This window comes from Rhinoderma darwinii, chromosome 2 (genome assembly GCF_050947455.1).
Source record: "Rhinoderma darwinii isolate aRhiDar2 chromosome 2, aRhiDar2.hap1, whole genome shotgun sequence".
NCBI classification, from domain to species: domain Eukaryota; kingdom Metazoa; phylum Chordata; class Amphibia; order Anura; family Rhinodermatidae; genus Rhinoderma; species Rhinoderma darwinii.
In genome coordinates, this window is record NC_134688.1 from 95,790,108 (window position 1) to 95,811,806 (window position 21,699).

Here is a 21,699-nt window from a genome sequence, read left to right on the forward strand (position 1 = left end):
AATTCCTAGGGCAGCATGAAGTCTAAATACAGCCCTGAACTTATCTGTATACATACAACAGGCTGTATGATTCAACACATGCTCACACCCACATACATTTATTTCTGGGAGTTGCCAAAAAAATACAAATAAAGGTTGAATTGGAGCCAGAAGGTATCAATTTATGTCAACCAGCTGAACCTTGTCCACTTTGCCACCCCGTTTAGGTCCATAAAATAAGGACAGGTTTTCTTTTTGTCACGATATTGTACTCTTTCTGTTCCTTCTATAGCAGCAGTGTACATTACAGGGTGCACATGTCTTTTCCACTCCTTCATTATAGGTGGTATAATAAATCTTACGACCATTACAAAATGACTCCACAAAAGGGGCAGGGTATCACATCAGGAAAGTAGTAAATTCAACATGTTAAATGGGTTTTCTGGGACTTTAATATTGCTTGAAATAGGCCATCAATATCATAACGGTGGGGGTCCAACCGATCAGCTGAATGACGGGGTCTTCCGCTTCACTGTTCACTAGGCACAGCACTGTACATTTAGTAGTGGCTGTGCCTGGTATTCAGGCGGCTGAACATTAATTTCCCCTGCAGTTGGGGCCTCCACAAACCTAGAGAACAAAGGTGCCTTCAAAAGGAGGTGGAAGTCAATGAGAACTATGGAAATCTCTGTATAAAGACCACCATAGATTTAACACTTATGAAATTTCTGATTTACATATTCTATATTTAGTACATTAATTTCCAAGACAGATTAAGCTGCAATTCTAAATTCCTTAGCATTTTTTTCCTGAAATTTACAGAGTAAGGCTCCATGCACACAACCATAATTGTGATACACAATTACGAATCCGTAATTGCGGATCATAATACTGATCCATTAATTTCTGTGGCCCACGGACACCTTCCCGTATATTTAGGGGTAAGTGTCCGGGCCATAGAAATGACCCGCAAAAAATAGGACATGTCCTATTTTTTTATTTTGCGGACCGTGTTCCTATACTTTATAATGGGAGCACGGGCCGCAAATGCGGGTGACTCTCCGCGGCCGTCCACAGCCCACCGTGCCCGTAATCACGAACCATGCACACGGCTACGACCGTGTGCAGGGGGCCTAATAGATTTACAGAATTAACTGGAATATATGCTATTTTTCCTTATATAACTACTGCTTATTCCAAGTATCCTTGACAAAAATACAGTAACAGATAAACATATAGCAAATATTGGTAACATGACATCTGACAACATTCCCACCACATGAAGCTTGGGGCTTCAAGCAATATAAAGAGGAGCGCAGAATCACTTTTGCCCTTCACACTAAACTACAACTGATCCAAGATGTTAACATTCCTTCTACTCGCTGCATTTGTCCTTGGTGGTAAGATACAAGAATGTGCTCCGTAAATTTCACTCCAATTTATCTATGACTATACTATGCGCCTTTCTTCTAGCTTCCTGCTGTATCCATGAGCCTCAATATTTCTGTCATCCACCAACATTGAAATTATTAATTATTTTAAGATTTTAATGGAGCGCGTAAAGCAAAGTATTTTTTGTTTATTGTTTTGTCCTCTTTCTCATGTATTTAGTGGTTTAAGATAAATGCAAAAATGCAAGTATTTTACAAATTGTTGAACACATAATGTAGAACATAATTTTATATAACCAGATTAATTAGGTTCACTATAGAGTAAGAATCTCAGGAGTCATTTTTAATTGTATTTAATTCTACCCCACCCAAGGACATTGCGATGATAATCTTCGCTACCTGGAAGACAATACACGTGTAGTGGGAGGATCAAATGCAGCCAAAAATGGCTGGCCATGGCAGGTGAGCGATGCTAAAATAATTATGGGAATTGATAAGACAGTAGGCATTAGCTATGTTCACATCTGTGTTGTTTATACTGCTTCCTGTGACAGTTCTGATAAAACTGTCCCAATGTACTTTGTCTTGTAGGTATCTCTTCAGTATCTGTCTGGCAGCAGCTGGTACCACACCTGTGGCGGCTCCCTGATCCGTGCCAACCGTGTGCTGACCGCTGCCCACTGCGTGGACAGGTAATACTCACTGGGAAACTATGTTATGTTTAGCATAGATTACCTGTCCTGATGACTTCTCTGACAGCTACTGGGCCTGACTCTTTAGATGCAAACATCTATTCACTGCAGATTACAATATTAGTCTATATGACGTATCCAAATATCTATTTAATTATGTATTTGGCATTGATTTAAAGGGTAACTAAACATTCAACAAACGTCTGACATTTCATAGTGACATGTCAGAAGTTTTCATTGGTGGGGCTCCGAGCACTGAGACCCCCACCAATCGCTAAATCGAAGCAACAGAAGCGCTCGTTTCCGTTCAGCTTTTTCCAGAAAGCCGATGTAGCGGTGTACGAGTTCATAGACTTTCTATTGAGTCCGTTCACCGCTACATCGATTTCCGGAAAAAGCAGAGCAGAAACGAAGCGGCTCAGTTCTCACACGAGCGCTTCTGCCGCTTTGTTTTAGCAATTTGTGGGGGTCTCAGTGCTCGGACCCCCAGCAATCAAAACTTGTGACATGTCACTATGACATGTCACAAGTTTGTTGAATGTTTAGTTACCCTTTAATTGTTGATACCACATTTTGAAGGCCGTTTTCTATCACCTGTATTTATATCCATAGCATGCCTACATACAGTGACTTACATCTATCTCTCTACTGATTTGTATCTGTTGATTAGAGCCAACACCTACCGTGTGGTCTTGGGAGATCACAACCTGAGCCTTAATGAAGGTACCGAACAGGTTATCTCAGTGTCAGCAATTCGTATTAACTCAGGCTGGAACACCAACAATGTAGCTGCTGGGTATGTATCTGATAGAGTCTAGGAGCTAAAGAGAATTCATAAAACTTAATAAGCGGAAAGAATCAGATGTAAAACTCTTCACTTTATAAAATGGACATATAATGTATATGTATAATTATAATGATATAGTTAGGATAGTTTAAAAAAGACATACGTCCCACAAGTTCAACTATGAGAGAGGATGGTGGCATGGAGGAATGTAGGGGGATAAAGGTATTATAGTTTACACTCATTGATCCATAGGAATTAAATAAAAAACAATATGCCCTGAATAGGAAAATATTCCTTTTTGACCCAACATGGAGATCAGCTTGGATCAACATTCAACCAAGTCTTATACACTATATGGACAAAAGTATTGGAACACCTACACATTACATCTTCAGAAGCTTTTGAGACATCCCATTCTAAATCCATAGGCCAGAGGCATAGCTAGGGGGCAGGTGTGGCACTATCTATAGGTGGGGGCGTAGCATTATCTACAAGAGGAGGCTGTTCATTACGTTACCATATAGTCTCACTAGCCTCAGTTATACAATCTGTTTAAGTCAGGTACTGACCTCTTTATTTCATTTTAATTTATTGTTATGTTAACTCCCTTATATTGCTTTTAAAATGTACAAATGGTTTTATGCTCGAGTTACATAAAAAAAAAAAATGAGGAAAAAAATTACAGCTCAGTGTGCAGGAGAAGCTAGCTACACTTCTGCCATAGGTAATTATATGTTGGTCACAGCTTTCAGCTAAAATAGCATCCACTTCACTGGGAAGGCTTTCTATAAGATTTTGGAGTGTGTCTGTGGGAATATTTGCCCATTCATTTAGTAGAGCATTAGTGAGGTCAGACACCGATGTTGGATGAGAAGGCATGGCCCACAATCTCCGTTCTAGTTCATCCCAAAGGTGTTCGATGCGGTTGAGATCAGGGCTCTGTGTGGGCCAGTCATGTTCTTCCACACCAAACTCACCGAAACCATGTTTTTGTGGACCTTGCTTTGTGCACTGGGACACTGGGCCTTTTCCAAACCGTTCCCACAAAGTTGGAAGCATACAATTGTCTAAAATGTGTTGGTATTAGCGTTTAGGGTATGTTCACACGGCCTACTTACGGACGTAATTCGTGCGTTTTTGCCCCGAATTACGTCCGAAAATAGCGCCTCAATAGCGCTGACAAACATCTGCCCATTGAAAGCAATGGGCAGACGTTTGTCTGTTCACACGAGGCGTAATTTACGCGCCGCTGTCAAATGACGGCGCGTAAATAGACGCCCGCGTCAAAGAAGTGACCTGTCACTTCTTTGGCCGTAATTGGAGCCGTTATTCATTGACTTCAATGAATAGCAGCGCCAATTACGTCCGTAATGGACGCGGCGTTCAAGCGCCTGCACATGCCGTTACGGCTGAAATTACGGGGATGTTTTCAGGCTGAAACATCCCCGTAATTTCAGCCGTTATGGACGCCCTCGTGTGAACATACCCTTAGATTTCCCTTCACTCGAACTTGGGCCAACCCCTGAAAAACAACCTTATAGCAATATTCCTCCTCCACCAAACTTTACAGTTGCACAATGCAGTCAATGCAGTCAGGCAGGAAACATTCTCCTGGCATTCGCCAAACCCAAACTCACCCATTAGACTGCCAGATAGAGAAGGGTGATGGCCACTACACAGAACACATTTCCACTGCTTTAGAGTCCAGTGGCGGCGTGCTTTACACCACACCTATAGAAACCCATACCATGAAGCTCCCAGGGCCACAGCTTTTGTATGGATGTGAATGTCAGAAGAGGGTTTGAACAGTTATTGAGTCAACAGAGCGTTGGCGACTTTTATGCATTATGCGCCTCAGCACTCGGTGACCCCGCTCTGTAACATTACGTGGTCTGCCACTTTGTGGCTGATTTGCTGTGGTTCCTAAACACTTCCCCTTTGTAATAATACCATTCACAGTTGACTGTGGAATATATAGGAGGGAAGAAATTTGACAAACTGACTTGTTACAACGGTGCCATCCTATTACAGTACCACGCTGGAAATCAGTGAGCTCTTTAGAATGCCCTAGTCTTTCATAAATGTTTGTAAAGACAGACTGCATGGCTAGGTGCTGGATTTTATACACCTGTGGCAATGGGACTGAATGAAACCCCTGAATTCAATGATTCAGAGATACTTTTGTCTACATAGTGTACTTTTTATGTTACTTTGCTTAATGTGAATTAAATCGTACACAATAAGCAAAGTCCGACCAAAGTTTGACAATTACCGTACAATATTATATTGTTTGCTTTTTCAGATATGATATTGCTGTCCTCCACCTGGCATCCAGTGCTACTCTGAACAGCTATGTGAAACTGGCCACACTGCCAGCAGATGGTGCCGTCCTTGCCCACAACTACAACTGCATCATTTCAGGATGGGGAAGACTTAGCAGTAAGTTGTAATTCTGAATATGCTTTTGACGTGTCTCATACCTAAAAATGCGTTTAAAAAATCCCTTTCCATTATGGATGCAAATATAACTTTTCACTTGCACATGTTTTAATGACTCTCCCCAATTGTTAGTACCAGAAAGTATCCCTTTGCATACAAAAACATTAAAATAATATGTAATTCTCATGTCCACAACACTGTTATCTGCAATCTATGCCATGCAGCAAGAATCAGTAAAAATAAATATGAATTCCGAACAACAAGGACAGGCACACTGAAAATGTACATAATATACTAAGAATGATGACTCTCTTTTATTTCTCTAGCTGGTGGCTCTCTGCCATCCATCCTCCAACAGGCCCCTCTGCCCGTTGTAGCCCACGCTACCTGCTCTACAAGCTCTTACTGGGGCAGCACTGTTAAAACCACCATGGTGTGTGCCGGTGGTAACGGAGTCCAAGCCGGATGCAATGTAAGCTTGGCCATTTTCTAATTATAATTATTTTTTTTTCTGTTTCTAAAGCCATATGGGTTTTGTAAATAATTTCACATTTGATTTTCACTATGAATAATGTTATTACACTTTTGCTCACATTTTTTACTGGAGATTCGTGAGAAGATACAGTAGCTTTTATGGCGTCCAGGTGCATGTGCGAGGAAAGTTCATTGAAATAAATTTAGATTCACAGATCTGTAAATCACTGAGCTATGGCTAGCATCAGTGGAGTTTTAAGCTCCCATACACCCCATTGACATTTCAGATGATCGGAACATGTATACATTTTTGTGAACTTTAATTTCTTTGTTTATTTTGCAAAATAATTACGTTTATTATTTTTTTTATGATTCAGTAATCTATCCCAGAGACCATAGTGTTTCCCCTCATTTATTTTATCCCATAATCTAAAGTACATGTTTTCTCCGAGCCTCAACATCCATCAGCTAAAGGAAATAAACAAACATAAACTGCAGATCTCTTAAGAAGCGGTGTTTGAAATTGAATGCTTTTACATCATTCTCATACAGAATCCTAATGCAATATAGCAAAAAAAAAAAAAACACGTACATCTCCAAGCTAAATCCTTTCCCCATTCATTTCTATTGGTGTCAAGGCACCTACTCATCTATTTAAGGATTATGTGTCATTGTATTTTCCATTGGTAATGGTGTCAGATCAGATGCCCGGAAACATTTACTGAATTCATAATTACATTTGCCTAACCAGACAAACATTTTTTACCATTATTTGTATTGCAATAATAATATTACAGCTAAATTACTATTATTATGTATGAAAATGACTAGAAACTGAAATGTAGCACAATTGTTTCCAGCACTTACAAACTTCATTTTTTATAGGGAGATTCTGGTGGACCCCTGAACTGTGCTGTCGGTGGGGTCTATCAAGTCCATGGTGTCACCAGCTTTGTGTCTTCCCTTGGATGCAATGCTTACCTGAAACCCACAGTGTTTACCAGAGTGTCTGCTTACATCTCTTGGATCAACAGCGTAAGTTTCAGCTGAAGGTTATAAACAACAACTAGATACTTATTAGTGGAAAATAGCAACTTCCTTCATTGTCGCCGTATGGAACCAGTTACAGCACTTCTCCTATTGTCTCCCTATCAATTCTTATAATGATTTAGACAAGATTTGCTATTGTCATTGCCTGATTTATCAATAGGAACAAAAGGCCAAATACAGGGTAGTTTAGCTATAGATTCTGCGCTTACAGAGCAAATCTTTCTTGGCCTAATATATTGTAATGTATTAAGTGTTGTTATCTATATACCGTGAAAACGTTATAAAATGCACAGGTGGGGACAACCCTATAGCTAATCTTGGAAATCAGAATGATTAATGGAGGAGAAAAAGAAAGTGGCAATCAAACTATTACAGTCCTGCAAAAGTAGATGTTAGTACAAGCAGAAACCAAAATGTAATGTGTGTTAAATTCTTCATTAACTTGGTCTGCTTTGGTGTCCTATTTTCTAAGGTAATTTCTGATAACATTCTGACCTCTTTAACTGGTTGCAACATAGTACGAGAATACTCACCCTGAGCGGCGGATACTTGGCGCATTAGGACGAGTATTCCCATCCTGTGTGACAGCCAGAAAACCGCAGCGGAACTGCTTTTTTTTCTACATTTTTACCAAAATAAAAATTTATAGAAATTGAACGATAACGTAAATGTACCAAAAAATTGTACCTACATAAAGTAGAACTCGTCCTGCAAAAAACAAGTCTCATACAGCTGCGTCGGACAAAAAATTAAAACGTTTTGAGCGCCGGGATGCAAAGAGTGAAATATAAAAAAATTGTTCAGTCCTCAAGGCCAAAATTGGCCCAGTCCTTAATAATAATAATAATAATAATAATAATAATAATCTTTATTTAGATTAGGAAATGTTATGGGCCTGTCTAAAAATATGTGTTTTCAGGGCACGTTTAAAACCTTAAGGGGCTAACAGCCTAATGAACGAGGTTATGTAATCCGTGTTTTTTTCTTTTTTTCCAGAACCTGTAAACATCAAAGTAACATACAGAAGACAAAGGTATAATGGCTTCTCAAGCATCTATAATTCTGTATCAAACATCAAAGAGAGAATAAAACAATATCTGAAACCTTTGTTTTGGCTCACTTTACTTAGTTTTTTTTTTTTTTTACTATGGAAGAATAAAGTAAATGTAAACTAATTATATACATTTATTATCTTTTAGAGTTTAACCCTTTCCCTGCCTGGGGTTTTTGAAAATGTTGCACCCCTTTTTGATATGTACAAATGTCAGGTCCGTATATCAGGTGTTATGCAGGCTCTTTGTGCTCCATGAATCCAATCTCTTTGTGTAATATACTGAATATATATATATATATGTAAGGATAATATTTTTCAAACAATATACATGGTAATGATCCCTGACACAATTAAAACCTAAAATAAAATGATCATACTAAACCGCATACATAAATATTTTCTGCAAGTAGACACCTGGCACAAAAGTAGTTTTTTTTTATACAAAATATATAAAAATTCATATTTGTTGCTAAAGTGTGACCCAGGCAGAAAAATGTTATGACCCACACATCCTAAAAATTTAAATTTTAATATGTACAGAGTTCATAGATACCACTTATGCCTATGGCTACTTGCACATATATTCAATTAAATCACCATCACTGAAGAGAACAAAAATCTGTTTTTAAGCTGATAATTTAAAAGAAGTAATAATCTATAAAATGTAGTTATTACACACCTCGAAAAGTGAGTGCACCCCCAAACACTCATTATTTCCAGAAAGCAAACAACCTGGTGATTGCCATTGTCTTGATGTGCTGTTGGCAGCCATATCCACCTTCACGTAACTTTGTGACAAACATAATATTTTTTAAAAAATGCATTAAAATATACATTTGCGCCTAAAACTCTTATGCATTAAGAGGTTTACACACAAAAACAACGTAAAAATATAAGATATAAGATTATGGTGTGCAAAGTTCCTATATACCCCAAATGTCTACATTAATAAGAACTTCTGCTCTCAAACACGCTGAAACAGAGTCCATGCAATATTTGACTATTATCCACAAATGTGGTAAAATAGATATACTGCACATGACAAACAGCTAATATGCTGAAATGATCTAATTTTTTTGGAGTGCACAGCATATCATGTATAAAAATACAACTTAATCATTTTTACACAGAATCACCTTCAACCAACTTTGCATCAAACAGTGATTATAAACCAAATTTTCATGAAAGTTCAACTTTGCGACTAAAATGCATAATCAAGCAGACCCCTTATGTAAACAAAATATACTCTGCAAAAAAAATGTAAAATGTAAGGAGTTCATACATACCATACATGTCCATGTTTAGAGGTGTGTTAAAGAAACTGGGAATTAAATTGGGGATTATACAAGTATATCAATTTCCATCCCCCTATACAAACTCTAAGGCTGTGTTCACATGTTGCATTCAAATTGTTTTTTTTTTCAAACGGTATAAAAAAATTACGGCAAAACCTAAATTTTGCCACGATTCTGCAGAAATCGCAGCAAATACCACAAACTGACCTCAACATGTGAACACAGCCTAACCCTAAGCAATAGTCGCAAACCTCTAAACTTAATTCAAAACATTAAATAATACTATTTTTTTAGTGAACTAATTGGAACTGCTTGTTTTTGTCGACCGTCGACGAAAATGTCTATTCTGACTGACGGAAAACTTTTCCAACCATCAGAAATTAGACACATTACACATTACAGTGATAATCGCATAATGGGTACCGCTAGAGAAACAGTAAGCAGATTTTACGCTAAAGATTGGGATGGACAGGATAGGGACAGTGAAAAATACATAACAAAACTTCATGTTATCCCTCCCCGTGTGGTAATCTACATCCATGCAAGGACAGGTGGAGGATCACAGCTTCTCTTTCTCTCCCTGCACACTGCTCTGACTTTAATCTGCTCTAAGATTCTTAGCTTCAAAATAAAAGGCTAGTTCAGAACAAAGAGAACAAATAGGCGCTACATAGGGTAAAAGTCGTCAGCTTACGAATGGCTTTCTCTGTTGAGCGTAGTAAATGTAGGCTCACCTTTATTGGTTGTGCATGAAAAGGCACAACACTATTGCAAAGCCAGATGGTTAGAAAGGATGCTGCCGATGCCGTAATCCCTAGAGCAACAGGGGAGTAGATGCAGGTAGATAAAAACAATGGGAACCAGGTGGGATCCACTGTGAAAAAGCGACCGAATCAAGGCGCAATACTTCCACAAGTCAGTCAAGTTTTTGCTAAAAGCTAATTTATTGTATATAAACAATAGAGTATAGTAAAATGTACATAAAAAGGGGAGTCTCTTGAAATAGAACGTATTTCGGGGAAACAGAACCCCTTTATCAATTAAGTATGAGACAATGCAGTGTATGGTGTAACTGACCTGTGTGCTTAAATAAGCACTTGATATTGGCGCCAGGGCCTCCCTGCATGGTGCATGGTTTAGTTGTGTAACTTGATAATTCGTGTGAGGACTGGGAGAGATCAGGGAGGGGGGTATATGTGAGCGCTAAAGCAGCTCTTATGTGTGAGCCTCAGATGTAATCTCGGCGAAGTTGCGGGGGCAGAACGGGGGATTTACAGGGTCCCCGTCCTGATGGGCAGTAGAGACAAACTCGGTGGTAAGATAGTGGAGCGGGTGGGGAGGTCAGCTACTTGGTGCTGAACCTCCTTCCGATGAATCTGCGCTGTTGGTCAGTTGTTAGGCAACAGGCTGACGCTTAGCGGCTACGCATGCGCCGGCCAAGCACTGGCGTCGGCCACGTCACAAGGCTGCTATGTAACCGGCCGATGCTAGAATGGAGGAAGCCAGGGCACATGTGCGAGGTGGCCGCGTCAGAAATAGAAATACCTGGCGTGTGAGCGAGAGGGAATTGCGGGGAGAGGGGATTGAGTTTGGGAGTGGGGGGATAGCAAGAATGGCAAAGTAGCGGTGAGAATGACAATAAATGGCTCTAAGGGTAAACACATTTAGAGGGTGTATTTAAAATATTAACAAAGAGTGGTATAAGGTCTGAAATTAAAATTAGATGTATTAAATATATATATATCAAGTATCTATAACAAGATCTATATTGGGAAAACTTATGAATATCTATATAAAGAAAGAAATATAAAAATATATAGAAATGGGGTACATTCTGACCATAAAGTACACATGTTAATAAATAGATGAGTAGAGGGGAATGGTATCAATAAATAAATAAATAAAAGAAAAGACAAATAAATGCTGAAGAAAATAATACTCAAATAGCGAATACACAGAATCTGGAGTAAGAAGAAAACATGAAGTAAAAAATTATTAAATAAATATTATTAAATAAATATGGAATGGGTAGAAATTTTATAAATGAATTGGGATAATAAAGAGTCGATACAGTCAAATATGAATTGTGATATAACAATAAATTAATGTATAATAAACGTATATTAAAAAATTACAAAAATTCGATCACAAAATTACCTGATCTGGACTTTAATTTTGTTAAAATGAACTATGAAGGAAGGGAGGAGGAGTAGGGGATGGATGAGAGCAAGCTGTTGCTGGCTCTTAAGGGAGTAGGAGGGGTTGGAACAATGTAAAATGAAGCATACAGATCTAATGAGTGGACATATAGAAGCAGTAAGACTGGCTGCAAAGGGATATGAATCTGCTTTTAATGTATATTGGTGTCGGTAAGCACAACGGGGGCATCATAGAAATTACTTTCAAGGCTTTCGTTCAGTCCGAATGGCATCAGACAGTTGATTTTAAAGATCCAAAACATCTCCGGTTTGTGTAGCTGTTGGAAACGGTCTGTTGAGGAGGGTGAGATTTGCTCAATCGGTGTTACTGAAAAATGGGTGAAGTCAGAGTTGTGTGTTTGGAGAGCGTATCTTGAGATGCTGTGTTTGGAGTACCCTTTGGTGGCATTCCATCGATGTTTGTTAATACTCTCCCGTAGTGTTTGGATTGTGCAGCCTATGTACTGAAGAGGAAGAGCAAGACAAAAATGATTTGATTAGTATTATTGCATTTGAATGTGTATTTCCTATTGGTAATGGTGGTGCAGCATTTTCAGTTTTTTAGTTTGCATAGTAGCTGCCTTTAAAATCAGGAAAAAATATATTTTTGGTGGAAATAGTAACTGGTTTGGTTCTCTGACGAAGTTTACTTGGTGCAAGTATAGTTTTCAGGGTCTGGCATCTTTGGTAGGTCACTTGTGGTCTGATTGGTAGGTTTGTGAAACTGGGCTCAAATTGTGTACCCATTACGGTCCCCCATGTTTGTTTGTACGATTTGCCTTTAAATCGGAAGAAGTTATGTGTTAAAATGTAAGATATGTATGTGTGAGTGAATGGGGATGTTATTTTAATAACCACCACAAAGACTTTCTATGCGGTTAAGTGATTGTACTGCCTCAAGACGCACCACGGCAGAGAAAGCACCGTGGGGGCAGTCAGGGCCTTCATCAGGAATTTCTGGGGCCCATACAGTCAAGGCTTTTGCCATCCCTTCAATTATCGGGGGATGGGGGATGGGGTGGCAATGGAAAGTGACGAGGGGGGGCAGGAGTGAGTTGCCAACAGGAAGTGGCTCTGTGGAGGGGCAGGGGCTCTGTCAGAGGACAAGGGGTAGAGACTAGGTGGCAGGGTCTCAGGAGATGGCTATGAGAGTGGAAAGTGGGAGGGGTGAGAATGAGGCATGGACAAGACCGGTGGATAGGGGATCTGTGGGAGGCCAAGGGGGGACAGGAGATGTGCAGGGTAGCAACATAAATAAAACCATTGCACTGAAGCTTCTGCTTTTACACAGCAGGGTCACTCACCAAGTTGTAGTGCAGACTGAAGCTTCTTGATCCTGCAGGTTCTATGATCTTCCACCATCGTGGCACGCCTGGACGGAGTATCTGCCTCCTCCTCACATGTTCCACCCATGTCACCTGTGTAGACACCAGACCAGATGACAAAATTAATTCAGACTCCTGACCAGACCCCTAAATAATACAGACCCCAGACCAGACTCTAAAATAATTCAGACCCTCGACCAGTACTAAATTAATTCAGACCCCTCACCAAACCCCTAAATAAATACAGAACCCAGACCAGACCCCTACATTAATTTAGACCCCTGACCAGAACCCAAAATAAATTCAGACCCCCGACCAGACCTGTAAATTAATTAAGAGTCCTAAATTAATTCAGACCCCTTACAGAACTCTGTAATTAATACAGACCCCAGACCAGACCCCTACATTAATTGCGACCCCAGACCAGACCCCTAAATTAATACAGACCCCCAAATTAATACAGACACCAGAGCCCTTAAAAAATGTACACCCCAGACCAGATACCAAGAAGACCCCAGACAAAGACCAGACTAAAGATCCTGGACAGCAGTGCCCCAACAAAAGTTTGAAGAGGAGAACAGGCCCTGCAATATAATAGAGACTGTTCCTTTCTCTAAACTAAAGAGTGATATAGATTCGTGGTATTATACCACGAATCTATATCATAAATTAATCCTGAAAGGATATGGCAAGTTTCATTGCAAGTACCATAAACACAGAGGCATGGTTGCACCAGGCAAGAGAAGTTTTTCTGAGAAAGAGTTTTTTCAAAAGAAATATACGCCGTCTCTTAAATCTGCATTTACCGAACTGACGAAAAGCTATAAGGAACAATCCACATCATGGTGGGAAGTGCAGTCTTTTGAAAAATATCTCAAACATAACATAGTGCCAAGAGGTTTAAGAATTATGCTCATGCCTGCTCTACGACTACAGACTCTAGAATTGATGCATAGGTGGGAAACAGAAGCTACGAATAGTTCCCTCAGACTCATACAAATTTTGCTGGATGAAGAAAAGAGAGTCCTGGACACCACAACTAAAAGATTAAAAGAACAAATAGAAATTGTCCTAAAGTTTAAAACAGAACCTGAATATAACGCCAAAGAGGTTACCTTGCAGAGTGTCTTTGAAAAATTTCAGTTCAATTTAACAGAAAGGAAGCATAACCAATTCGTACGGGACCTGCAAGATTTTAAGGATAATAAGATCTATACATTTGAAACCAAGAAGGCAAGGTCCAAAATTGAAACGGATCAATCTTCAACAGATACAGATCAGGAAGCCAACTACCAGAACTGGACCAGAGGAAATAGGGGATGTAATCACTGTAGATCAACGAGAGGAAGAGGTTATCCAAGTAGCAGAAATCCCTCTAAAAAATGGGACTTGCCACAAAGTTCAGGTACCCCCAGTTATTCAGGGATAAGTCAAGGCTCTGGTTTCAACTTGGAAACATCCCCTTTTTTAGACAGGGAAGGTCCGAGAGTACCATATCAGTTACGGAACAAACCGAGCAATCTGAAATAACACAAAAGGACAAACTAACGGTCATAAACCTGTCAAAGAGGAATCTAAACAACATGGAAATCTCTGTCCTCAGTAGGGGTCTGTCATACGTACCAACTACCAGTTTCGATGTCTTCAATTGGATCAAAGACATTCACTTATTTTCAAGGAAACTAAGATGGCATAAATTCCATAGGATGAAAGATAAAAAAGAGTGTCAAGAACTGGGAATTACGCTGCAAGAACTCCCACATGCACGAGATCTGGCGGAATTATTGTCTGTAAACGAAAAACATAGAGGAACAGGTCCTTTCACAACTTGCAAACTAAAGAGTCAAAAGATGCCTCCTATCGGGGAGACCTCGGTTATAGATGTATTTCAAGAAATGGTCATCAATGACCTCATGAAAATTGATGTACACAAAAAATTAACTAATTTGACAAGAAATGAAAACCAAGCATTAATCTCTCTGGAAAAGGATGAGAACATTGTGATCAAAGCCTCCGACAAGGGGGGAAATGTCGTCATTTTGGAAAGGGAGAAATATATAGAGATGTGCAATAACATCCTTAGTGATCCTGTGAGTTACAAAATTCTTACGGAAGACCCTACTACCAAATTTAAAAAAGATCTAATGAAAATACTCAACGACGCCAAAAGTAACAATCTCATCGACGAACACGAGTATAAATTCATGATGATCAACAAGCCCAAGATCCCCACTTTCTATGCTCTCCCCAACATACACAAGGGCATAACCCCTTTGAAAGGGCGCCCTATTGTATCTGGCATTGGGGGATTGACACAGAATGTGGGGATCTATGTTGATAAGTTTCTAAGATCTTACGTAGAGACCTTACCCTCCTACACGAGAGATACGATGGATCTACTGTCTAAAATTGACGATTTACCCATCGAAAATGGTACAATCTTGTGTAGTATAGACGTAGAGGCTCTATATTCCTCTATTCCTCACAAAAAAGGACTTGAGGCAGCACGACATTTTCTAGACACAAGGGGGACACACTTTAGGGACCATAGCGCGCTCATGTTGAAACTGCTGGAATTTGTTTTAACTAAGAATTACTTTCTGTTTAATGGACGTCTGTACCACCAGCTCAGAGGTACGGCCATGGGTAACTCATGTGCCCCCACATATGCAAATCTATTTCTGGGCTGGTGGGAAGAAACTATTGTCTTTACTGATGAACGATTCATAACAAATCTACCAGCTTCAATGTGGGCGCGTTATATTGACGATATTTTCGTGCTGTGGACAGGACCCTTGAAAACCTTTGAAGGGTTTGTTGAACGGCTAAATCAAAACAACATTGGTTTGAGATTTACATTTGAAACTCACCCAAACAAGCTCCCTTTCCTTGATGTGCTTATATCTATTGAAGAGGATGGTAAACTTAAAACGTCAATTTATAGAAAACCAACTGCCACGAATAGCCTTCTAAGGTGGGAGAGTCATCACCCCTATCCATTAAAGAAAGGTATACCAAAGGGGCAATACCTCCGCCTAAGAAGAAACTGCTCAGATATACGGGACTTCAGAAAACAGGCAAGAGATTTGGGGACACGATTTATCGAGAGGGGCTATCCATCCACGGTCCTAAAAGAGTCATACAAATATGCACACTCTCAGAATAGAGAAGAACTACTGATCCCCAAAAAGAAAGAATTCTCCAAGCAACCGATATGGCTAATTGGGACTTATGACCTAGCGGATCACATGATAAAGGGCATACTCGAAAAGCACTGGAAAATCCTCGGCATGGACATCGACATAAGAGAAACCATAACTCCAAGAGCACAGATCACTTACAGGAAAGGGAGGAGCATAGGTGACCAAGTTATGCACAGCCACTTAAACACCATAAAAAAGAAAGGATGTTGGCTGAACAGAAAGATTGACGGATGTTTCAAATGCGGACACTGTAAAGCATGCACATATATACAAGTAACCAAAGTTACCCAAAGTGCCCATACAGGAATTAGTTATCCCATAAAAAGTTTCTCAAACTGCAGTACCAAAAATGTTGTCTATAAAATTACCTGTCCATGTCCTTTAGATTACATTGGAAACACAATAAGGGAGCTCAGAAAGAGGGTACTCGAACATGTAGGCGATATCCGGCATGATAGAGATAAACCGGTCTCCCGGCATGTTCATCTAAAACATAAAGGGGATCCAGAATGCCTACGTTTTACGACACTAGAATGTCTACAACCCCCGGTGAGAGGGGGAGATCTGGACAAAACCTTATTACAGAGAGAGTCCAAATGGATTTTTAAAATGAGATCAACTGCACCAAATGGACTCAATGAACAGTTGGATTTCGGATGCTTCATTTGAGTCCATTCATATATATTTTATATATATGTTCCAGCTGTTCATCCTTTTCGTTTAAATAAGATAATATTTGACTCCTCCATTTCAATAAAAATCAATAAAAAACAAAAAATACTCAAAAAATATTTGAATTAATTAACAAAATTAATGGTGCAAATAATCTGCACCTTTACATTTGTTCATTTTTTCTCGTTGATCAGAAATAATAAACGACCCCTTTATTTTGAATTAAAAACATATATAACTTCAAGGGTACAATAATATACATATTTTACAAGAAAATAACAAAAATTAATGGTGCGAATATTCTGCAGCTTTAAAACCATTGCTTGCTCTAGTGTTTAAACTATGTACTATAGAAATTAATAGTTTAAAATTTAAACTTAGCCAGTTTATATCCTCTATTTGATAAACCATTGAGTAATGATTATTATTTTCCCTTGTACATAAACATCTCTTTTCCATAACACTTTAGATTGGTCTGTAGTGCCTAGGGATAGACGGAAGCCATATGTCTTGGATCCGTCTAAATATACAATATCCCCGCACTCAGACGTTCTATCATAAGGTCCCCCCCTACCATACACCCCTCTTTGCCCTTAGATCGAACATCCCCTATGCAGGCAGAGTCCTTCTGCCTGTATTTACCGATCCCTGTGCAGATCAGTGGCGTCTATACAAGGCGCCTGGCGCTGCACAGCTGATCGGTTACCAGGGCTACGTCGCGACCTATCACTGGCCGCGACGTCACCCCGGGGGCGGAGCTATTTCCGTTCCCCTGACGACGCGTCTGCAAGCAGCGATGACATCCATCGCTGAATGCAGATGTAACTGAACATCTCCTCTGTTAGGAGATGTCAAAGGAGCACGATCTGGGGACATTAGGGCGGAGGCCTGCGGCACGATAGTGTCACCTCTGACACAGGGAAATTCTCCCATGTGTCGGCGGCGGCGGCGCTGCGGGTCCCCGCCCCCTTCAGTACACACCTCTTCTAAATACGTCACTGGGGAGGTGTGTTACACCAGGGAGGTGTGTATGGGTGGGAGGGAAATGGATATAAAAAGAGACAGGGAATCCTTTAGTGTAGTGACAGCAGGCGTCAGGACCAGACGCTGATACTTTGCCTCCAAACCGAGAGGCCTTTCACTTGCCACTGCAAGCATGCTTTGCTGACAGCAAGCTACTCTCTTCACGAGACAGCCACATCTAATTTTCATGCAGCTTCCCATGAAATAGGACGAAGCAGCATTCATGACCTATCTCCCCTGAGGAATCAATGGGTCAGAGGAAACGCGTTGGGAGAGAAATTGGGAGAGAAATACCCTACATCAGAGGTTCAAATAAATCCAGGACTTGACAGACAACTCCTGAAAGGAACATCACCATCCCAAAAATAAAAGGGGTAGGAGGGCAACTGCCCGAAAAATCTTATGTCTCCTGTATATCTTATATGACAAACAGATCACCTAAGTGTTTATGAGAGAACCTCTGAAATTAACAAATTGTTGAAACCATATGGATTAGGAAACCTAAAAAGGTGGACTATTTTGCTGTCTTTATTATTGCTGTATATGCATACTGTGAAAAAACACATGAAAAATTGCATACAGCTGTTATGAATGAAGAGAATTAATGCGCACATGTCGCAAAATGCTTATGTTTTAAAGAAATTAAGTAAAAGTTATTTTTTATATATACACTCCGGATCAATCTCATTTATTTCTAAACTAAAGAGACGAGTGCCGTGAGAGTCTGAGTCCCCCCCACCACTGTGTAAGCTGTGGGTAACAATTTTGCCAATCATAGTTGTAGCTATGAGCAGCAGTCATGGTAAACGGCATCTGGCTAATGTTGATTAGGGGGAACCACATCAGAGGGGAAGAAGGAAATAAGATGGCAGACAACCCATATATGGCACAACAACTAAAACTGGTATACACAAGGCACAAATAAGATTCTCTACATTATTCTTTGATAATAACTTATGCTGCCCTATATAGGAAAAAAAAAAGCTGGAGTGTTTCCTTAATATTAAATGATTAGGCTGTGCAGCCTTTTAACCACTAGGCACACCACGACGCAACTGTACGTCCTGCTGACCAGTGTTTTAGCGCATGTCACGTAGGGTCTGTGGACCCACTGGGCCGTACTGCCTTGGCGGTATGGCAGCTGGCCAACAGGGCGCAGGTCAATGTCTATAGTTCGTATAGGGTACCTGTGGCAGCTCGGACAGTAGCAAGGCAGGCTCGGCTGGGACTATGTAGCAGGTAGACGTCAGGCCTGGTGAAGCAGGTCAGGCATGGAATACAGCAGGGCACGACTCGTGGCTCAGCACAGTACTCGACCAGGATAGTACGCAATGCAGGAACAGGAACACACTAGGAGACCATTGCGTAGACAAGCTAGGGAAACAACAATGCTCAGGCATCGAAGCAGGGGGCTGAACCCCTCTTATAGTCCAGGGTACTCACGGCGTGATGCTTCATCAAAGTCCGGTGCGCGCGCTGCCCTTTTAAGAGCGGGCACGAGTGTGCGCGGGCACCCTACGGGAACTGGCTGAGGTGAGTGGAAGAGGAGGAGACTGGGGCCAGCGCTCGCCGACTCGTGGCTGCGGCTGCCATGGGGAGAGTGGCGCTGATGGCCCACAGCCACGGACATGACAATGCACCAGTACATACAGTTACTGTGCGGTTCCCGGTGCACACTGTCGGTGACCGTGTACACCGGGAACCGGGAGGTTAGCTGTCTCCAACAGCTGACACTCCACTCCTGCCGGCCAGCGGTCCTTTGCCATTGTTTTCGGCAATTAACCCCTTAAATGCGGCAATTGCACATTTCTAGCACATCGGCAGACTCCACGATGAAATCGCAGGGATTTGCCGATGGTTGGCATGGCCTCCGGCTGGTCCTGATAGGCTTCCTGTCAGGGTGACAGGAAGTCACTGAGTCATTCGCGATGCACACAGTCGGTGACCGTGTTTATAGGAAACCGGGGGTTAGCTGTCCCCGACAGCTGACACTCCACTGTTGTCGATCATTGGTTCATCGCCGCTGATTTTGACAATTAACCCCTTAAATGTGGCAATCGATTGTGATCGCCGCATATAGGGGGTTTGTAGCACATCGGCAGCCCCCATGCAATCGTGGGGTTTGCCGATGGTTGTCATGGCAACCAGAGGCCAGACAACAGCCTCCAGGTCTGCATGTACAGAAGCCTATGGGGACCAGCTGGCTGGTCCTCAAAGGCTTACTGTCAGAGTCACGTCATAATGAGAGTTGGAATACATTACACTACATAGGTCACAAAAAATAAAATAGTATACACATATTTGATATTTTCATGACCAGAACAACATGCACAACAAATTTATAGTGTCATTTATGAAGTTTGGTGTATGCTGTAAAAAAAATAAACAAAATGAAAACTGCAGTGGAACTGCTTTTTTTCTGCATTTCTACCCAAATAAAACGTTTTAGAAATTGAACAATAATGTAAGTGTGCCAAAAGATGGCACCTACATAAAGTACAACTCGTCCCACTAATGCCAAAGTCTTATGCAGCAAAGTCAATCAAAAAATAAAAAAGTTAGGAATTTGCTGTGTCCTTAAAGCATACTTAACTTTTTAGGTGACATTTCAGAATAAGCTGTTATATTTGTGTGCATGAGGAATAACACTATTTCTGGCCATTATATGACTTGTATTCTTCTTCTTTTTTAGCAGTTTTCCCCTCTGCAGCCTCTATCTCTGATTCTCAGTTGTCTCTGAGCTAGTGGGCAGAGCCTAATGGCTATTATGTCTTCTATAAACTTCACACAAAGAAGAGGAGAAACCTGCTCTCCTATCTCTATCACTAGAGATGAGCAGAACCGGCACAACCGAACCCGGTTTCGGTCCGAACATTGTGTAAAGTTCGGTTCGCAGCGAATCCGAACTTCACCGGGTTCGGCCGAACCCGTTTTGACCGAACCCGGCTACATTTTGGCGCCTGCCACATGTTAGATGTAAAATGGAGGATTTCAAAATATCACCTGACATCAGGCTACCCCATAATGCCTTGCAAACGGCTCTCCCAGCCAATCGGGAGGCAGCATAGGGGCGGGCTGAAGCCTGCAATAAAAGTCTATGCACGGAGCTTAGCGGCTATTTTAGAGACAGGAGCTGTAGGGATAGCATCTCTGTGCAGTTAGGGAAAGCTTTAGGAATCTAAAAGCCAGGAATCCAGCAATCGAAGGGGCTCATCCACTACAGCGGGAGTCTACTCTACTCTCAACAATCAACATCCAAATTGCAATACAAATTCTCCATTTGCCAAGCCAGTGTGTGAATAAGCTTTTATAAGGGGCTCATCGCCGTTGCATGGGTTAACATAACAATCCAACTTGCAATACAGGCAGCCTTTGTAGTACTACAACGCCCAGCAGTCCCTGAGTGCACCGAGGCGTGGCTGATAGAAATTCTCATTCATTGCCATTTGCCAAGCCAGTGTGTGAATAAGCTTTTAGAAGGGGCTCATCCCCGTTGCATGGGTTAACATAACAATCCAACTTGCAATACAGGCAGCCTTTGTAGTACTACAACGCCCAGCAGTCCCTGAGTGCACCGCGGCGTGGCTGATAGAAATTCTCATTCATTGCCATTTGCCAAGCCAGTGTGTGAATAAGCTTTTAGAATGGGCTCATCCCCGTTGCATGGGTTAACATAACAATCCAACTTGCAATACAGGCAGCATTTGTAGTACTACAACACCCAGCATTCCCTGAGTGCACCGCGGCTGATAGAAATGTCATTCATTGCCATTTGCTAAGCCAGTGTGTGAATAAGCTTTTAGAAGGGGCTCATCCCCGTTGCATGGGTTAACATAACAATCCAACTTGCAATACAGGTAGCCTTTGTAGTACTACAACGCCCAGCATTCCCTGAGTGCACCGCGGCGTGGCTGATAGAAATTCTCATCCATTGCCATTTGCCAAGTCAGTGTGTGAATAAGATTTTAGAAGGGGCTCATCCCCGTTAACATAACAATCCAACTTGCAATACAGGCAGCATTTGTAGTACTACAACGCCCAGCATTCCCTGAGTCAGTGCACCGTGGCTGATAGGAATTCTCATTCATTGCCATTTGCCAAGCCAGTGTGTGAATAA

General features: G+C 41.1%; 1 protein-coding gene across 2 annotated transcripts; it reads left to right on the forward strand.

Moving 5' to 3' along the window:
• The first annotated feature begins 1,316 nt into the window (after positions 1-1,316).
• LOC142740722 (chymotrypsin-like elastase family member 1) lies at positions 1,317-7,894 on the forward strand. 2 transcript variants are annotated; one of them, XM_075850138.1, is made up of 8 exons: positions 1,317-1,379; positions 1,744-1,832; positions 1,962-2,062; positions 2,733-2,858; positions 5,152-5,288; positions 5,615-5,760; positions 6,648-6,797; positions 7,809-7,894. In XM_075850138.1, the coding sequence occupies exons 1-8, from the start codon at positions 1,340-1,342 to the stop codon at positions 7,815-7,817; spliced, it is 798 nt and encodes a 265-aa protein (XP_075706253.1). In that variant the 5' UTR covers positions 1,317-1,339; the 3' UTR covers positions 7,818-7,894. The 2 variants fall into 2 exon arrangements, with proteins under 2 accessions (XP_075706253.1, XP_075706252.1); XM_075850137.1 differs by lacking the exon at positions 7,809-7,894 and having other exon boundaries at positions 6,648-6,812.
• The last annotated feature ends 13,805 nt before the right edge of the window (positions 7,895-21,699 follow it).

Excerpts from the sequence above, each read along its gene's own strand:
- LOC142740722 (XM_075850137.1), top strand. The coding sequence starts at position 1,340 with ATGTTAACATTCCTTCTACTCGCTGCATTTGTCCTTGGTG. Across the intron at positions 1,380-1,743 it reads CGCTGCATTTGTCCTTGGTG|GACATTGCGATGATAATCTT; the intron begins GTAAGATACAAG and ends ACCCCACCCAAG. Across the intron at positions 5,289-5,614 it reads AGGATGGGGAAGACTTAGCA|CTGGTGGCTCTCTGCCATCC; the intron begins GTAAGTTGTAAT and ends TTATTTCTCTAG.